The 15299-nt window shown below is 38.5% G+C and overlaps 1 protein-coding gene and 1 non-coding gene across 2 annotated transcripts in view; both read right to left on the bottom strand.

The window, feature by feature from the left end:
* The window catches only part of POLA1 (DNA polymerase alpha 1, catalytic subunit), a 193280-nt gene that overhangs the window by 150950 nt on the left and 27031 nt on the right, over positions 1 to 15299 (bottom strand). The window contains exons 22-25 of the mRNA XM_088532762.1: positions 14861 to 14957; positions 13974 to 14098; positions 12081 to 12227; positions 11725 to 11847 (exon numbers count right to left, since the gene is read on the bottom strand). Coding sequence (XP_088388888.1) covers positions 11725 to 11847; positions 12081 to 12227; positions 13974 to 14098; positions 14861 to 14957 — 492 coding nt within the window. The remainder of the gene's footprint in view (positions 1 to 11724; positions 11848 to 12080; positions 12228 to 13973; positions 14099 to 14860; positions 14958 to 15299) is intronic.
* LOC148593019 (small Cajal body-specific RNA 24) lies at positions 14495 to 14625 on the bottom strand. Its single transcript, XR_015913833.1, has one exon.

Here is a 15299-nt window from a genome sequence, read left to right as displayed (position 1 = left end):
CATATACATTATATATGTATGTATAATCTGTAGTGCCGGCCCCATAGATTCGGGCCTGCACAGTCCCACAGCAACAGGGAAAGAGAGCAGCTTTCGAAAACGTGTCATGCACTTTCCTACGGAAGTTGCTAACTAAGCCTGTGAACTGAGGTGACAGGACAGATGGCAACAAATGTGCTGAGAAACACTCCATCCCTAAGGAAGGGAGTCTGACACACGGCAGCAGCAAGAAAAGGAGAACTGGAGGCATAGCTTCCACAGACCTGATCCCGCTGCTCTCTTGTTTAGGAAAATCTAACCTATGCTTCTAACCAGGAAAATCTAACCAGTGCTTCCCACCTAATGCTTGGGTGCTTTTCCTTTATTTATTTATTTATTTATCACTATCTTAATTTTGTGTGTAATAAGGAAGCAATTACACAAGCTGCACAAGCTGGCTTTGCATTCTCGAAGACTTTCTATTTCATTGGTAACTCACAGAGAGCCCTGCTTGTTCCCTCTTCCCCAGTGCGACACAGTATTTCCCTTGACCTGTCTTAAGCGTTCCATGTTTTCAGGTTACTTATGACTTAAAGACAAACAACCATCTTCTGTAGAACATTTCGTTTTTGACATTCATCTTCCGAGCACACGAACTTAGTTAAGTGCTGACGTAAAAGTAATTTTCATGCTTCTCCCCCAGATTTTAATTTCAAAACTCTACAGTTTTCAAAGAAGTTGCTAGCATTTTTGAACAATTAATCTTTTTAAACTACCGGCAAGTAATTTCACTCCTCCCTTCTTTCCACCCCCATTTCCAAGCAAGCATACACCAAAAGGGATAATAAAAGTACTTACCTGGGAAGAGACAGTAGAGACAAGAAGCAGAAGAACAGAAATAAGAAAATAATAAAGAATAAAGTGAATTACTTGCTGTCTAGGAAAATCTATTTGCAGCTTTTGCTACTCTTCCAAATGCTTTATAGTACAACTAAGTTAACATTTAAACACCTGTGCCCATTACATTTAAAAAGCAGTTAAAAGCAAAAACATATAATGGAGTTGTTCTTTATAGGTATGCATATTGGTCTAGGTTTTCCCAAACCCCATCTCCCCCATTATTCACGATAACAATTCAGAACATCAGGGAGCATTAAACTTTCCTTCTGTAACACAACAGTGTGGCACTAGTCTCTTTGTGACCAAAAACCCTAAACCTAAACAACTGCTTAAAACAACTAATGGCCCAGATACAAAAAATGATAATTAAAACTAAAAAGCAACATCTCTGTGTGCTGCAAAGACTCTATCAAACACAGAAAAAGCTTATTTTTCTGCTTATCAAACAGTCAGATGTCATTACAGATTCCCATTTGCAAAACCGTACTTGTCTGGAGAGTTTAAATGGTGAAAACAGTACCGCATCATAGAAAACACATGTAAAAAATAATGCTCCAAAGCGTTTAGAAGCTGCCTGTGATGTGCTATGTACAACAAAGACTATAAATAAACTACTAGCCCCAATTCTTCTCAGAGAGAAGAGCAGAGAGGCACAAAGCAGGCTTTCCTTAAGTTAGGATGGAAAAGGCCAGGGACAAGTCCTAAGTCTGTACTGATACTTGATAATTGTGATAATCTACTAGCAGGCATGCCTTACATGCTCTTTGCAGCAAAAAGAACTTGCCTGGCTTAGCAGAGAGGCTGTCCCTTATTATGAAGGCCAGCTGGGCCAAAATCTATGCAGTACTGTATGGAATAACACAAGGATCATTTCTGGAGTCCTATAAATGCCACTTCCAAGTGATTTACCACACCCAGATCTGCTCTGGCAGAACCTGCTTTTCCCTCCCATTACCAAAAAGTACAGCAATATCCATGTGGGAATGGAAATAACTGACCTTCAATAAGCTAATATAATAAACATTAGACAATAACAAGCACTTATTCCTACAGTGAAAATTAATGAAAAGGAAACTGGGACAGCTGCACAGTCCAAACCTGGCACTGATTTTCAGAGAAGGAATAGGATCCCTGAAACTATTACTAGATGGCTCAGGAATCCCTGGCAAAAAATCAAACAGTTTCTTAAAAAAAAATTGCTGTAATTTAACACAGTATTTATGACAGAGCAAAGTGACACAAGCTCACGCTCCAGGCTGAAAACTGAGACACACAAACAAAAGCCACAATTTACTAATCTTCTCTTGGTCAGACTGTCAGAGGCTCATCTTCCTGGAAAAAAGCAAACTAGATGACTTGGTCATCTATGAAATGACAGAGGATTTCATGATTATTTTCTTCAAATATTTTAATAATCAAATCTATGTTCAAAATGCACCAAAGTATGAGATGAGAAAATGAAGAAAATTTTTCATTTTTGCTATGTCACTATAAGCCACAATTAGGACAGAATCTCCCATAAGGTTCCTAATTATATTTCACAGAAGCCTAAAAGCAATCAATATTATTATGAAAGCAGTTAGATCACTATAAAGTACAACTACATCCTACTAGTAGCAGGAGAGCTTATCATATACATTATGAAACGACCTGAAAATAAATGCAAAAGAATTTGAACAAAAACTCGCACCCTATCAAGTGATCAATTCCAAATACTCTTAACACTAGCTGGAAAGTCTTAAACACAATTAGAAACTATAACCTGCCACAAAAGTGGTGTTTCTTGAAACAGTCAAGAGTTTCCAATGGTAGCAGTATTGTAGATAATTCGTTTTGTACATATATGTCAGGCTGATACGTTTTTTTAATAATGGTGCCTTTTATATTCTTCAATCCTTGATTCGGCAAGACATTTTTCCAAACATTTTTGCTCTAGGATGAAGTGCCTCAGTCCCCTAAACTAATCCAAGTCTTGTTACAAATCTGAAGTTTTATACTTTATAAAAGATCATTTTCACCAAACGAAACAGCAAGTGACACATAGTAAGCAAGTCGCAGGTAATGTTTAAATAGCTACAGTTAATTACAGCACATGGAGGCAGGACCATGATCCCTTACTCAAATCCTCAGAGTAACCACCTGGAACTTGAGGGAGAAAGGGAAGGAAAAAGCGGCATGAGGCAGAAGGCCGTATGTAAAGGAATTAGAAAGCAAACAAGAACACCACCTACATAGAAGAAGTAACCTCAGCCAATTAGACACCACACTGATCTTATCACAATGTGGTTGAGGCAAACGGCAGTTAATAACTTCACGGATTTCTTCCAATCCTTTAACAAGGCAGGAATGGCAGTTTCTAAACCATTATTGCTCTGCCATCCTGGACCACGGCCAGGAATGCAGAACTTCAGGACACCTGTCAAATAGCACGTTCTTACTGAAGGCAGGCTCATCTCTGGCCTTTTAAATACATGCAAAAACAGCATGCACAGAAAAGTAATCAGACCAAAAACTATGTCAAAATTAAAAGTGGTTTCTTGAAGGACAATAAAGACCCTTTGGGAAAAAAAAAAAGAAAAAGAAATAATAACCAAGAATTATATCTGCTGAAGTAACTATATACATACTCTGAAGATCAACTACATGATGTAACAGACCTTTTTCTATCTCTAGCATCTGTGGTATACAGTTATACTTGCCAAAATGAGTGGCCACCTGATGGACAATTGGGTATAAGAGTCAGATCTGAAGCTTTTCTCTAATCAAAGCTGTCTATGGGGGGTCTCACTGGAAGCACAGTCTTCTCATTGATTTTTCCTTAGCTCTGGGATGACTACTTTTAATGATAAGTTGAAAAATATGAGATTTTGCACTGAACCAAAAAAAGGGTACAATACATATTAAAACATCAAGCTAGATAAGCTATTGTGATTTAAAGAAACCACTATATTTCTGAACAAATATAAAAATTATACTTGTCTAAGTGATCAGATGCTAACGTGCTGAATTCTGAGGGAAATGGGGAGAGGATTGGGGAGAAATTACAGAAGCTGCATTAAAACCAACACATTAGTTGTCACTGCCTTATACTTGAGGAGTTCTAAAATCTAAGGGCAGAGTCAACAAGTTCTAGGTTTAACAAGTAAAATTTCAACTTGAGCCAAACCAAGAAATCTGGAATTCAGCTGAGAACACAACCAAGATTTCACTGCACCTTTGTGGCAACGTATCTTCCATATGTCCAATTCCAAATTACAATGCTGTTAAAGCCTGTAATAGTGGAATATCCCAGTAAAATTAAAGTATCAATGAAAAATAAAACAACAAGGAAGAACATTCTTTGCATTGAAGTCAATGAGGGAAAGTATAGAAGAAATTGCTAGTGTGCCAGGTATGACATTCCCTAAGAAAATAAAGAAGCAAACTGAAGACAATTCAGACCACTAAGACCCGGGGAAAACCATCCTACATAAAGCAGGAGTACTTGACCATAATGATCTTTCTCCTGAGCAACTGTTCCGAAAATGCAATTTCCTCACATAAAGATGTAGTTGTTCCTAGAGGTCTTAGGTCTAACAGAAATCTTTCCTAGCCACGCGTTTCAGGAAGCCTGACCCTGTACTTCAGTGACGAAGCATTTTACACATTTTTTCCAATAACTTCACCAATCCAGTAAGTCAGTGGGTTTAAACTCAGAAATTTTTAGTCCTTTTCATGACTGCTACAAACATTCAGAAAGGCAGCGTTAACTTAATATGCCACGATCAATTTGACACGAGCAGTTGAGAAGCTGTTTGGCTGTGGCTACCTTTCCCATTTGCAGCAAGAACCAGAAATCACTGTTCATAAAACAACTGCATGTCAACAGAGAAGCCCTCTTTTTAATTGGGGCTTACCAGTCATCACTTTGCAAAGAGTAGAAATTTCTCCAGGCTAATGTGATCACCAAGAATTAACACAAGCCCAGACACAGGCGGACAGCGGGGTCTATGTGGTTGAGTTTTAAAAGTGACATGAACAGAGATATCTGAACCTCTCTGGGCAACCAGTTCCAGTGCTTTGCCAGCCCCATTGAGAAGAGATTTTCTGTTGCACTGATCTGAATTTCTCTTGTTGCAACTTGCATCTGATGCCTCTCGTTCCTTCACGCATCCAAGAAGATTCTTGCTCTGCCTTCTCAGTAACCTTTGTCAGGTAGTTGAAAACCACAATTAAATATGCCCTTAGTATTTTCTTCTCCAAACTGAAGAAATCCAGTTCTCGGCTTCTCCTCATACTTCACAGTGGAATTACTATAATCTCTAAAGCATTACTTTAAAAACGACGAATCTGGTAGGCTCAAAACTATTCTAATGTAGTCTGTTTCAAGAGTGAGTTTTTTGCAGTTAGCAACATTCCCAGGGGATACATGAAACTTTGTGATTTTGAGACTAAAATGTCCTATTTTTGAAGGACAGAATGAATACTTACTCAAGTCTTCTGGCAGACAGACACTTCATGTTAAATCATTTCTGCATACTCTTAGGGATAGTGTTTGAAAAGGGAGATTATTTTTTACTCCAACTGAGAAGTCTCCAGTATTTCGAAAATCTTATTAGTTCCTAGATTTTCCATGGCTTCTATAATAGGAGAATGTTTCATTTAAGACATCAAGGGAGACTGTTCTCCTGAAGAGGAGCTTCTGTTCAGTCTCAAAAAAAATACATATTTTGTGGCAAGCTATCAACGGACTATGAAAATGTGTAGTGCAAAGACTTGGCAGTACTAACAAATCTGTAGGATGGAGAAAAACTTAAGACAGTAGGTAGCATTCCAACTCAAACATCCTTTGGATATGCTGAGTAAATTGAAAGAGACTCATAACAATGGAAGACTCTTCCGATCTTAATAGTGGGTATTAGAAAATTAGCTTGTTTAAAAATAGAACCTGATCAGTTTACAAGTGGTATGGTGCTGTGTGCGCCTGCAAAAGCTGTCATCTCCTCAATGCAGTGCCTGTGTTCTGGGGAATCACCTTCTTTTATGAGGCATCTCTGCGACCCTGTCTGAAGAAAAGAACCACCCAAGGACCTGTCTTTTGAATCCCATAATCCCTGAAGTACTCTACATGGGATTAAAGGCTTTCTTCAGTTATGTTAAAGCCTGAGCGTGGCAAACTCGCAGGAGACTTGCAAGATTCAAGTACTTCAAAATTCAAAATATCCTTCAAAAGGACTCAAAATATTCCCCAATATTTTACTGCATACCAAAAAGTCTTTCCCATTCCCAATGATCTTGGAAAGACACTACTTCTCCTGATCCCGAGATCCCAGCTCACCACCCCACCCCAACTCCTCACACCCAGCTCCTACCAGGGTACATACTGCTACATGTCAGACAATCTGGAGAATGCACTGGGGAAACTCACCATTTAAAGTGTCTTGATTTTAGTTTTACTGCAATTTTAAGTAAAGACTACCTTTCTGTTACTCAAATTGTTGCAGTACCAACCTGAACTCCAACCAATTTAAGAGAAAATTCAAAAAAACCTGTATCTCTATGCAATAAAATACAAGACAGGAAGCTATAAAAAAGATAAAAACAAAAGCGTGGAAGAAAATATATATATATATATATATATATATATACATTCACTCTCTTAATGCTAACTACAGTTTCACAGACAGGTGTGAGCTAAAAAAAGGGTGGTCATGCCTGACCCTTCCTATCTCTCTGCTCCTAATTGCTGACCTCCTGCCTTCTATGAGCTTTAAGGGTATGTGGTGAGTCACTGAGTCATTGATCCAACAAAAGTCAATTTTATTTTCCTCTACACTTAGTTTTCGAGTCAGATCACCAGGCAGATCCAACTCCCCATGTGGTCACGCAATTGCTGTTAACTCCACCAAGAAAATCAGCACCACGAAATGAGAGGCAGCACATCTCTGGTGATAGCACAATCTGAACATTAGTTTCTATGTACATCTTGTGTCCAAACAATATTCCTAAATATTTCTCACTGAGCATCCATTAAAAAAAAAACTTTATGCAAAATTAAAAATAAATAAAAATTCTTCTCCAGTCAGATTTCCTTCTCGACCAGGATATTCTGACCATTCTTCTTAATTAAAATGTTTCATTTCCTCTCTTTGGAGATGCAAAAGTCTTTATCAGACCAGATGTCATCTCACTCACTTGACAAACAATATTTAATTTCAATGAATGTTGAGATCTTCCATATTTTTTCTATTCCTTTGCACTCAGTTTGCATTTTCAGATTGTAAGCAGCCTCTCTTGAAATGTGTATTCTGTATCTTTTCGGATATTAGCATGCAGAATAATGTACATAAGTTTTTTTTTACTGGCTCATGATTTCATACATAATAATAAATTTAACAGCAGTGACAACTGGTTTGACTTCAACACCTTCCATTTAGGGACAGTGCAATAATTCACAGCAACACTTCTCTTAAGATTCCACTCTGTCATTTTTATATTCAAACATAATTAAGAAATCTTTTGCCTGGGCTTTTGTTATCAATTTGCACGTCATCAAAAACGTATAATTGGTGTCATATTCCTTAGGAGAACATAGATGACATGCTTAGATGGGACTGCAGGAGGCTCTCCTCTTTCCAATGGAAGCAAGAAGATGGGACAATTGCCCCATTCACATGACAGTTCCTCCACCCTGTATAACCAGGACGTAGATACATTTAGAATAAAGCAACTGAGGATCCATTTCCTCAGCAGAATTCCAAAGAAAAAAGAGAAGAAAAAAAAAAAAAAAAAAAAGAGGAAGGGGATATTGGGAGGAGGAGAGAGAAGTCTGGATTGCTTTTCGGAAGCCATTTATAATGGATAGCCATTAACCTCCTTACCTACCCTTAATTTTAATTCCTTTTTTTTTCAAATGAGCTCATCTTTGCTCCCTTTATCTTTCTGCTCTCTCATCCATTCTTTTCCCAGATTGCAGCTTTTATTCTCTCCTTTTGAGTATCAGGGTCCTAAACTAATTATTAATTGAGAACGTATCTAAGAATCTGAATGAGGAAGTTGGAAGTGACCCGAGTGCCTTCTTCCCCGCTTTTATTTTGCAGACTATAGCACTGTACCTAGCACTGAGTACTGCTGAGTACTGCTGAAAACAGTAAAGGTGCCATTTCCCTTTTAGAAGCAGACCTTAGATTAGTTCTGTTACTACTTGGGCAAAAATGTGAACATGGGAAAACAACCCAGAAGAAATAAAATACCTAGAAAAGGCATTGGCTCTTGGCAGCCAAGCTGAGTAAAGATAAAATTCTCTCAGCAACTCCTGTGTTGTCTTGTAAGAAAATACTGCAGGAAAGGGCACACAAGTTTGGGAAATCAGACAACTGACACTTCATCAAAAGACTTGTCTTTTAAAGAGGCTAGAAAGGCATGACCTTACATTGCCTGCCGGTGCAGAGCTGGCTGGTTGTACAGCACCGACTCATCTTGTTTCCAGTTGTTAAATTACATTAAAAGGACAGCTAAAAATATATTAAATATTTTCCTATTACTTTTCCATGCAAGCAACTGCTGTAGTTACAAGAGCAATGCCCAGACAAACTCTTAGTAACACCGAGGAGAAAAATAGAGAATTCTTCTAATGCATTCCAGATGAATAATGTAATATCTGCATTCAAAAAAAAAAAAAAGGTAAAGAAACCTTATGCTTAAAATAAAATTTATTGTTAGAACCAGGACCCATGTGTTTCTAATAATCAGAATTGGCAAAAAAAAATGTTTCTCAAAAAGGACAAAATGAATGTATAGTTTTAATTCTCTCCTAATTGTCATGTTTTGCAGATTTTTTTCCTTTCAAAAAACAGTAAAGTTAACCAGTCCATCTGTGATGTATAATACAACTAATAAAGACAAATTACACACACAGATATTCCTTATTTCCCCTTTTAGAGGTTACCCACAATTGAAAAAGAGAAACACAGAGGACACGTTTGAAAAAATGTACAGTCAGTCTTTAAAACCCCCAGCGACAGAAATGCAACTCTTAATTGATTAATGATCTCAAGGTCTCTATCGCCATCTAGTGAAAAATCGCCACCATTGCCAGAGCACACACACAAATTACCTCATTTGTGGGAATGCCACGCTCATTTCCCCGCCACATCCTGCCTGCCTCTGGGCACAGCTTTGCAGAGCTGCTGCTGTCTGTCTTCAGGAAAACCCAGCTCCATCTCCTGTACTGCACGAAGGTTAAGCAAAGACCTGAGCTCTTGCAACACATTTTGTCAATGCCTTATGGATTTCCCTCTCTGTCCTAAAGCTGCGCTCTGACACACGCAGCCAGCTTCCCATCTCGTCTCCCATTGAAATGAAGCAAACCTGTTATTCACCAGCACAGTTTGACACAAATGACCATGTGCCACTTCACAAGAAATGTCCTGGGCCACATTACAAGAATTTCTGCTCAACAAAGAGGACCTCGAAGCAGTTCCCATACTTCGGGTGCATTGCCACAAGCAAACCTGCATCTCACGAAGAGCAGCTGGAGTCCACGAGAGGCAACACAGAGCACCCGGCACCACAGCCTTCCCGTGCACTCTTCCTCCAAATTCAGCTAAGGGCTTCTCAGTCACAAAATTAGAAAACAGACTACTTAAACCACTTACCAAAGCCTCCTTTCTCTCAACTGCATTAATGATACAGTAATTTTCAACAAGAACTTTACTTCAAAACTATAGCCCCACATTTTTTTTTCCTGCTAAAATTGAGGATTGAATTGTAATTGTGCCAATATAAGAAAACATTAATTTTACTTTTCATCCCATATTTTTCCTCCTTCAGACGCCTACATCAGAGATATCTGCAAGCCTCCCTGCATTTATTCAGGTTTTCTCTATAGCAACACTGCATACCACCTTCTTTTTTTTGAAGTGTACTCTATTTGAATGTATTGAAATAGTCAAGTAATCACTGACCATGAGAAAATGCTGTATCAATTTACATTAACATTTTTTTTTCTGCAATAATTGCATTTTAACCACCCTCTTCATATACAGAGACCAAATCTCCTCACACTTAATGCTCATCTATTTTATCTTACCAATCAGTGCTAAGCGGAAACCTAAAAATTGGAAGATTAATGTAAGGAAGGGTTTAAAATAGAATATTCTATCTAGAAAAATAGTAACTCACAAAACCAGGTAACTGAACTGCCTTGTATAATTTTTTACAGCAAAAACTACTTAAGAAATGAGGAACTAAAGAGGCTGTATCTGCTAACTGGCTACCTGCCTAAATACCCAAGTTTTCAGAACATGGCATATTCAAATCCATTTCATCAGAATCTGTTGTACTAATACAGAAACACAAAATTGCAGTTCGAACATTTTAAGCTTTTCAAAAGTTTGTTATCTTCACAGTATTCTGAGTAAAAGCCACAAATCTATGCCAAATAATAAAACATATATGGAATCCAAAAGCATGTTTTCTACTTTAACAGAAAGGCCAAAAGCTCAAATACCCACACGATGTCTAGTTTGTGATAGGTGTTCGATATGTCTAATAAAAATCTTCAAGTTACAAACATATTCAAGACTTGTGATCACTATTTTAAGTTGAAAATCGTTATTTTTTTCCAGCAAGTTGCTTTCCATGCCAGCCTTGTAGATAAACACATCAGAAATCTTACAAAATGATACCACTTCTTTAAAAGAAACATCAGCACGTTTTCACATGCACACATAACGCATTCACAGCTACTTTTTGAAGCTGGAAATGTATTTCCAGTTAAACATGTGTGTAAAGTTAAACACAGTGTCTAGGGAAATCCTGGGAGGACAGCATTAGGGGCGGGGTGGGGGGATTTGTTTTTAAGAGTGGTTTATATGGGAAAACTTAGGAAAATAATGACATTATCAGAAACAAAATGCCCCTATGCTTATTGGCTACAAGTCATGCCTTGAGAGCACTGGGTAGTTGTGCAGAGGAGCTGCCCCCCAGGAGCCCCACATGCACCACACGCTGCTGAACACGGAGCTGAACTCATCTCTCTCCCTGGCCACCTAAAACATTAAACGGCATCAAACATCCTGTCACATCCCTTCCCTGTATTGTTATCTATTCCCTGTAGCTTCCGGCTTGGTACTCCCATTCATATAAGAACTAAAATGAAACAGTAGGAAAATTACGTTTTAAAGACATACTGTACATACCCCTAATGTACAGTGGTACATCACAGTGTATGTTTTGTGTCTGAGATTATTACTTTTTTCCAACGGCACCACATTGCTGTGATCTGTATTCAACTGCTACCCTAAACGACAGGAAAAGTAATTTTGCCTATATAATTAACAGAATCTAAAAATAAAATCTATCCTTTTGAGTCCAATGCAAAGCTTCCTTTTATAGAACAAACAGAAAAATAAAGGCCCAACATATAAGCCATTGATGTTAAGTAACTTTGGGCCAGGGCTAATTAATCAAGAGTTTTAGGAAACTCGGCATATCGGGACCACGACAGAATGCCCAAAGACAAGTATATCCAAATTTGAAGCATACTGGTGATCTGAAGGCCACATTATGAAGCAGAACCAGAAATTCATGGAAAATGTGAAAACAGACGTGTTTTCTTTGTCACTGCAAATATGATCTATTGGAACTAGGTAGTTTAATTCAAAACAAAGCCCAGGCTGGAGGTTCCCTTTATTTTATTTTTTGAGATATTTATCTGATTCTTTTCCAAACACCAAATCTACAGTTCAAAAAACCAAAAGCAAAATCCAAAATGAGTGAAGAGCATTCTCCTATTCAGTGAAAATGTAGGTATCTTAAATTCGCCACCTCTGCATGTGTTCAAAAACTAACTTAATGACTTACCTCTCTCCCTTTATGTGTCACCAAAGCAGCCAAAGGTTTGGCATAGAATCTGCTGTAGGAAAATCCCAGGCAGCCATACATGCTGTTAGCAGTGAGTTTCAAAGCTTTCTGTCTGATATCATACTGAAAAGAAACAGAACCAGCAAAAGTGAAACAACTGTCACCAAAAGAAAGCAGAAATTAACGTTCACAATTACATTCACAGCTTTTATATAGTCTGCAGCAATGATGGGCTTCAAGAAAAGCATATTATAACTGCTTTGCGCTACTAATTATCCCTATTCTGTAAAGATAATCAGTGCATCTAGAGGAGTGGGACAAAAAAAAAGAAAAAAAAAGATTTCTATAAAACACACCTGTAAATAAAGGTCAGGATTTAAATCTGGCTGCTTCATTAACTGCTTAACTTGGCGCCTCCTCTCCACCAGTTTCCTAATTTCTTTAGGCAAAATTCCCATTTCCAGGGATGGGTCCGGAAGTTCTGGAATCTCTTCTTCTTCAGCCTGTTAAAGAATCACCAACAGCTTTTTTTTTTTTCTCTGCTTGAAGGATATGTTTTAATGATAGATTTTAGAAGTGTTTAGTGAAAAACTCGAATTAAAAAACGAAAACAACAACATCCTGCATCTTCTGCCAAGGACAACTTAGAACAACAGGCATGAGTTTTTGCTGGTCTTTAACTACATTACTTAATCTCTGCAGACAGAGGCCCAGAGAATCTTTGGAATTTAAGCTCCTTTCCCAGTATCACAACTGGACCTCATATCACATCACTCAAAAACACATCAGTGTCACTGAAGAAGGAAAAGGTAAGAAAACGGAGAGGTTACAAAGCTTAGAGAGCTGCAGATGGAGTGATGCATGTGGACTTCATATTGGCATTCAAGAAAATAATTCATACTTAAGAGAATAAAACATCACCAGACAGATGCTCTATCACTTAAGAGAGACTTCTCAGGAATAGGTGAGACTCTATGAAGTTTCACCTGGGAAGTCTAACGCCACCACTTCTTCCTCCACACCCCATTCTGCTCCTCCCTCTGCCTGTACCAGGTGAAGAAGACAACACAGCGCTGCCCCTTCCCACAAGGAGCCCCTGGAGGTCTGGGAGGCAGGAAGGTGGGGGAAGGCAGGGAGCAGGGCAGAGCTGAAAGTCACACCCACCCACCCACCAACCAACACAACCAACCAACAGGAAAGCAGAACAGAGAGGTTGTAGGTGGGAAAGTTTGGGAAGCAGTCTGGGAAGCACCACAACAAGAAATGACCTGAAAACCTAAGTGAATATAGTGCCGTGGTCAAAATTAAAATAAGCTGCCTCAGCTTGAAACACATTTAAGAAGGAGAGAGAAATCTACAAAATTTGGAGGTACGAGATGAAAGAGCTCCACATACTTTTTTCTTCATTTCTGCTGTGGCATTGATATTTTAGTTGTGATGCCACAACTACTTATGGGACAACAGACTAATTCCAACCAGCGAGCTGATCCCAGTTAAAAATAAAAGCCTCAAATTTAACCTTTAGGCCTGACCAGCTCCCTGCTTCAGTTTACAGCACAGCTCTGCCAAGAACAGTGCCACCACCGAGCAAGGAGGGACGAGCAGCCAAGGGCAGGCTGTGGCCCACATGGAACTACACCTTGAGGTGGCTTTTTGGTCGTATTTAACACAGGATGAATTTAAGTGAAGCTGCTCCTGGAGCTGACACTGCCACCGAATCGCTCCCTGTGGGCCTGTCCTCCTTTCCTCCCACTGGTTTCTCTGGTGTCCAACAAGCACAGAGCTCACATTGCTTTCCTTCCCCAAGCACAGGCACAGGACAAGTGTCCCTCCTCCCTTCAGGTTACTATTTGCAGGAAACCTGTAGCAATTTAGTTTTGGGAAGGCTTAATCAAGTTAGATGAAATTGGTCACCGGGCTCAAAAACTGCTAGGGGAGAAGAGGATGAACACGGTGTGAATACAAATCTTGTTTCATTATGAAAACAAGCTGGAAAACAACTGATGGGATGAGCACATCGGATGGGAGAGAACTTACTAACATTCTAAAAAAATGTTACTGAAAAAAACAACAGACAGATACAACATTAAAAATACTTTGAACCAAAACTCACCTAGTTGAATTTTTTTCAAGAGTGTGAGAGGAAAAATGGAATCAGTAAAAAACAACAATTTCCTGTAAAGCAGATTCAAAGAAAATACACTGAAATTAGACAGTACAACTCAAAGCACAAGTTAAAGTACACAAACCTCTGTCCTCTTCTGTGCTTCTGACGATGTTCTCTGCACTGTGGTAAAGCAGATGTTAAACTCCTGGATAATTGATGGGTACAAGCTGTTGAAGTCGAGAAGCAAAATAAACTTGTCATAAAAACCTGAAACAGAGTTTAGAACAGAAGGCATGATTATTCAGTCTCAGGACTGCATCCAACTCCACAACTAATAAAGCACACTGAAAAAAATGCAAGCTAACATTAGAAACAATTTAGTTATTTGGCTGCATCTTTGGTGCAAGGGAAGATGACACAGAGAGAAATCATGAGACGGGACCATGAGATTTAAGTCTTATCAAGGAAAGCAGGATCTTTCTATAGGTATGGACTCAGATCAAACCAAAGTCTGTCAGTTCAAGCCACACACTTTTAGGCTAGAGAAATGGCTTGATTTCAGATGCTGAAAATATGTCATCGTGTACTTCTGTCATTTAATGACATTTTCAGCATCTAAATCCCTTAAGTAGCTGTTGAGATGCACCACTACCAATTACAGAGACATGTCAGAAGTGGAACGATCCAACCCCATTAACTCACCAGAGTTGAACAGATACCTTCTGTTTTACTATAGGACACTTGTACAGTTTTCCCCACATAGAGAGGAAACTGAAAGAAAACTTACATGTCCATTAGAAAATTATGCACAGATGTACCGTCCTGATTCTCCTCCAGACTTTACCTAGCTAAGAAGAAAATTCCTAAGAATAAATAATTCCACAATGTTGGGCATTTTCTTGTGTATTAAATACAAATAAATTGATAAATAAAACCACAAGGTACACACACTGATGACTGCAGTCTTCTGTGTTCATATAACCTAGCTGTTTCTGACTTCATAAAAGAAAGGAAATTGCCGTATCTTACCAACTTTGGGATCCAAGACTAATCCCCCAGCATATGCTGCTTTCTTTTTCCCTATCTTGGATTTAGTCTGATCTTCAAATTCTTCATCTTCATCCATCTACATTTAGCATTTAAAAAATAAAAAAAAAATCCAGTCTGTACTGCTGGGAGAGATATTTTTTGGCAAATAATACATGCGATTGGAAGTTCCCTCTAAAATAAATGCAAAACACAGCATTTTCATCACAATCCTCACTGTCCCCCTATTCATTTCAAAACAGTATTGAAAACTACCTTTATGGGAACGAATTGATGACAAGAGATGACAAAGACTTTAAGGAACAATCCTCATTGAACATTAGCACTAGGCTACAGTTTCTCACTGGCTGTAAAAGTCAACACACAGGAAAAAAGAGATCTACTCATGAGCTGTTATTGCCAAAACAAGATCAAAAGGCAG

The sequence above is a fragment of the Tinamus guttatus genome, unplaced genomic scaffold, assembly GCF_059628265.1.
Source record: "Tinamus guttatus ecotype Peru unplaced genomic scaffold, ASM5962826v1 Tinamus_guttatus_pri_ptg000470l, whole genome shotgun sequence".
NCBI lineage: Eukaryota > Metazoa > Chordata > Aves > Tinamiformes > Tinamidae > Tinamus > Tinamus guttatus.
This window is presented reverse-complemented; position numbering and strand designations above follow the sequence as displayed.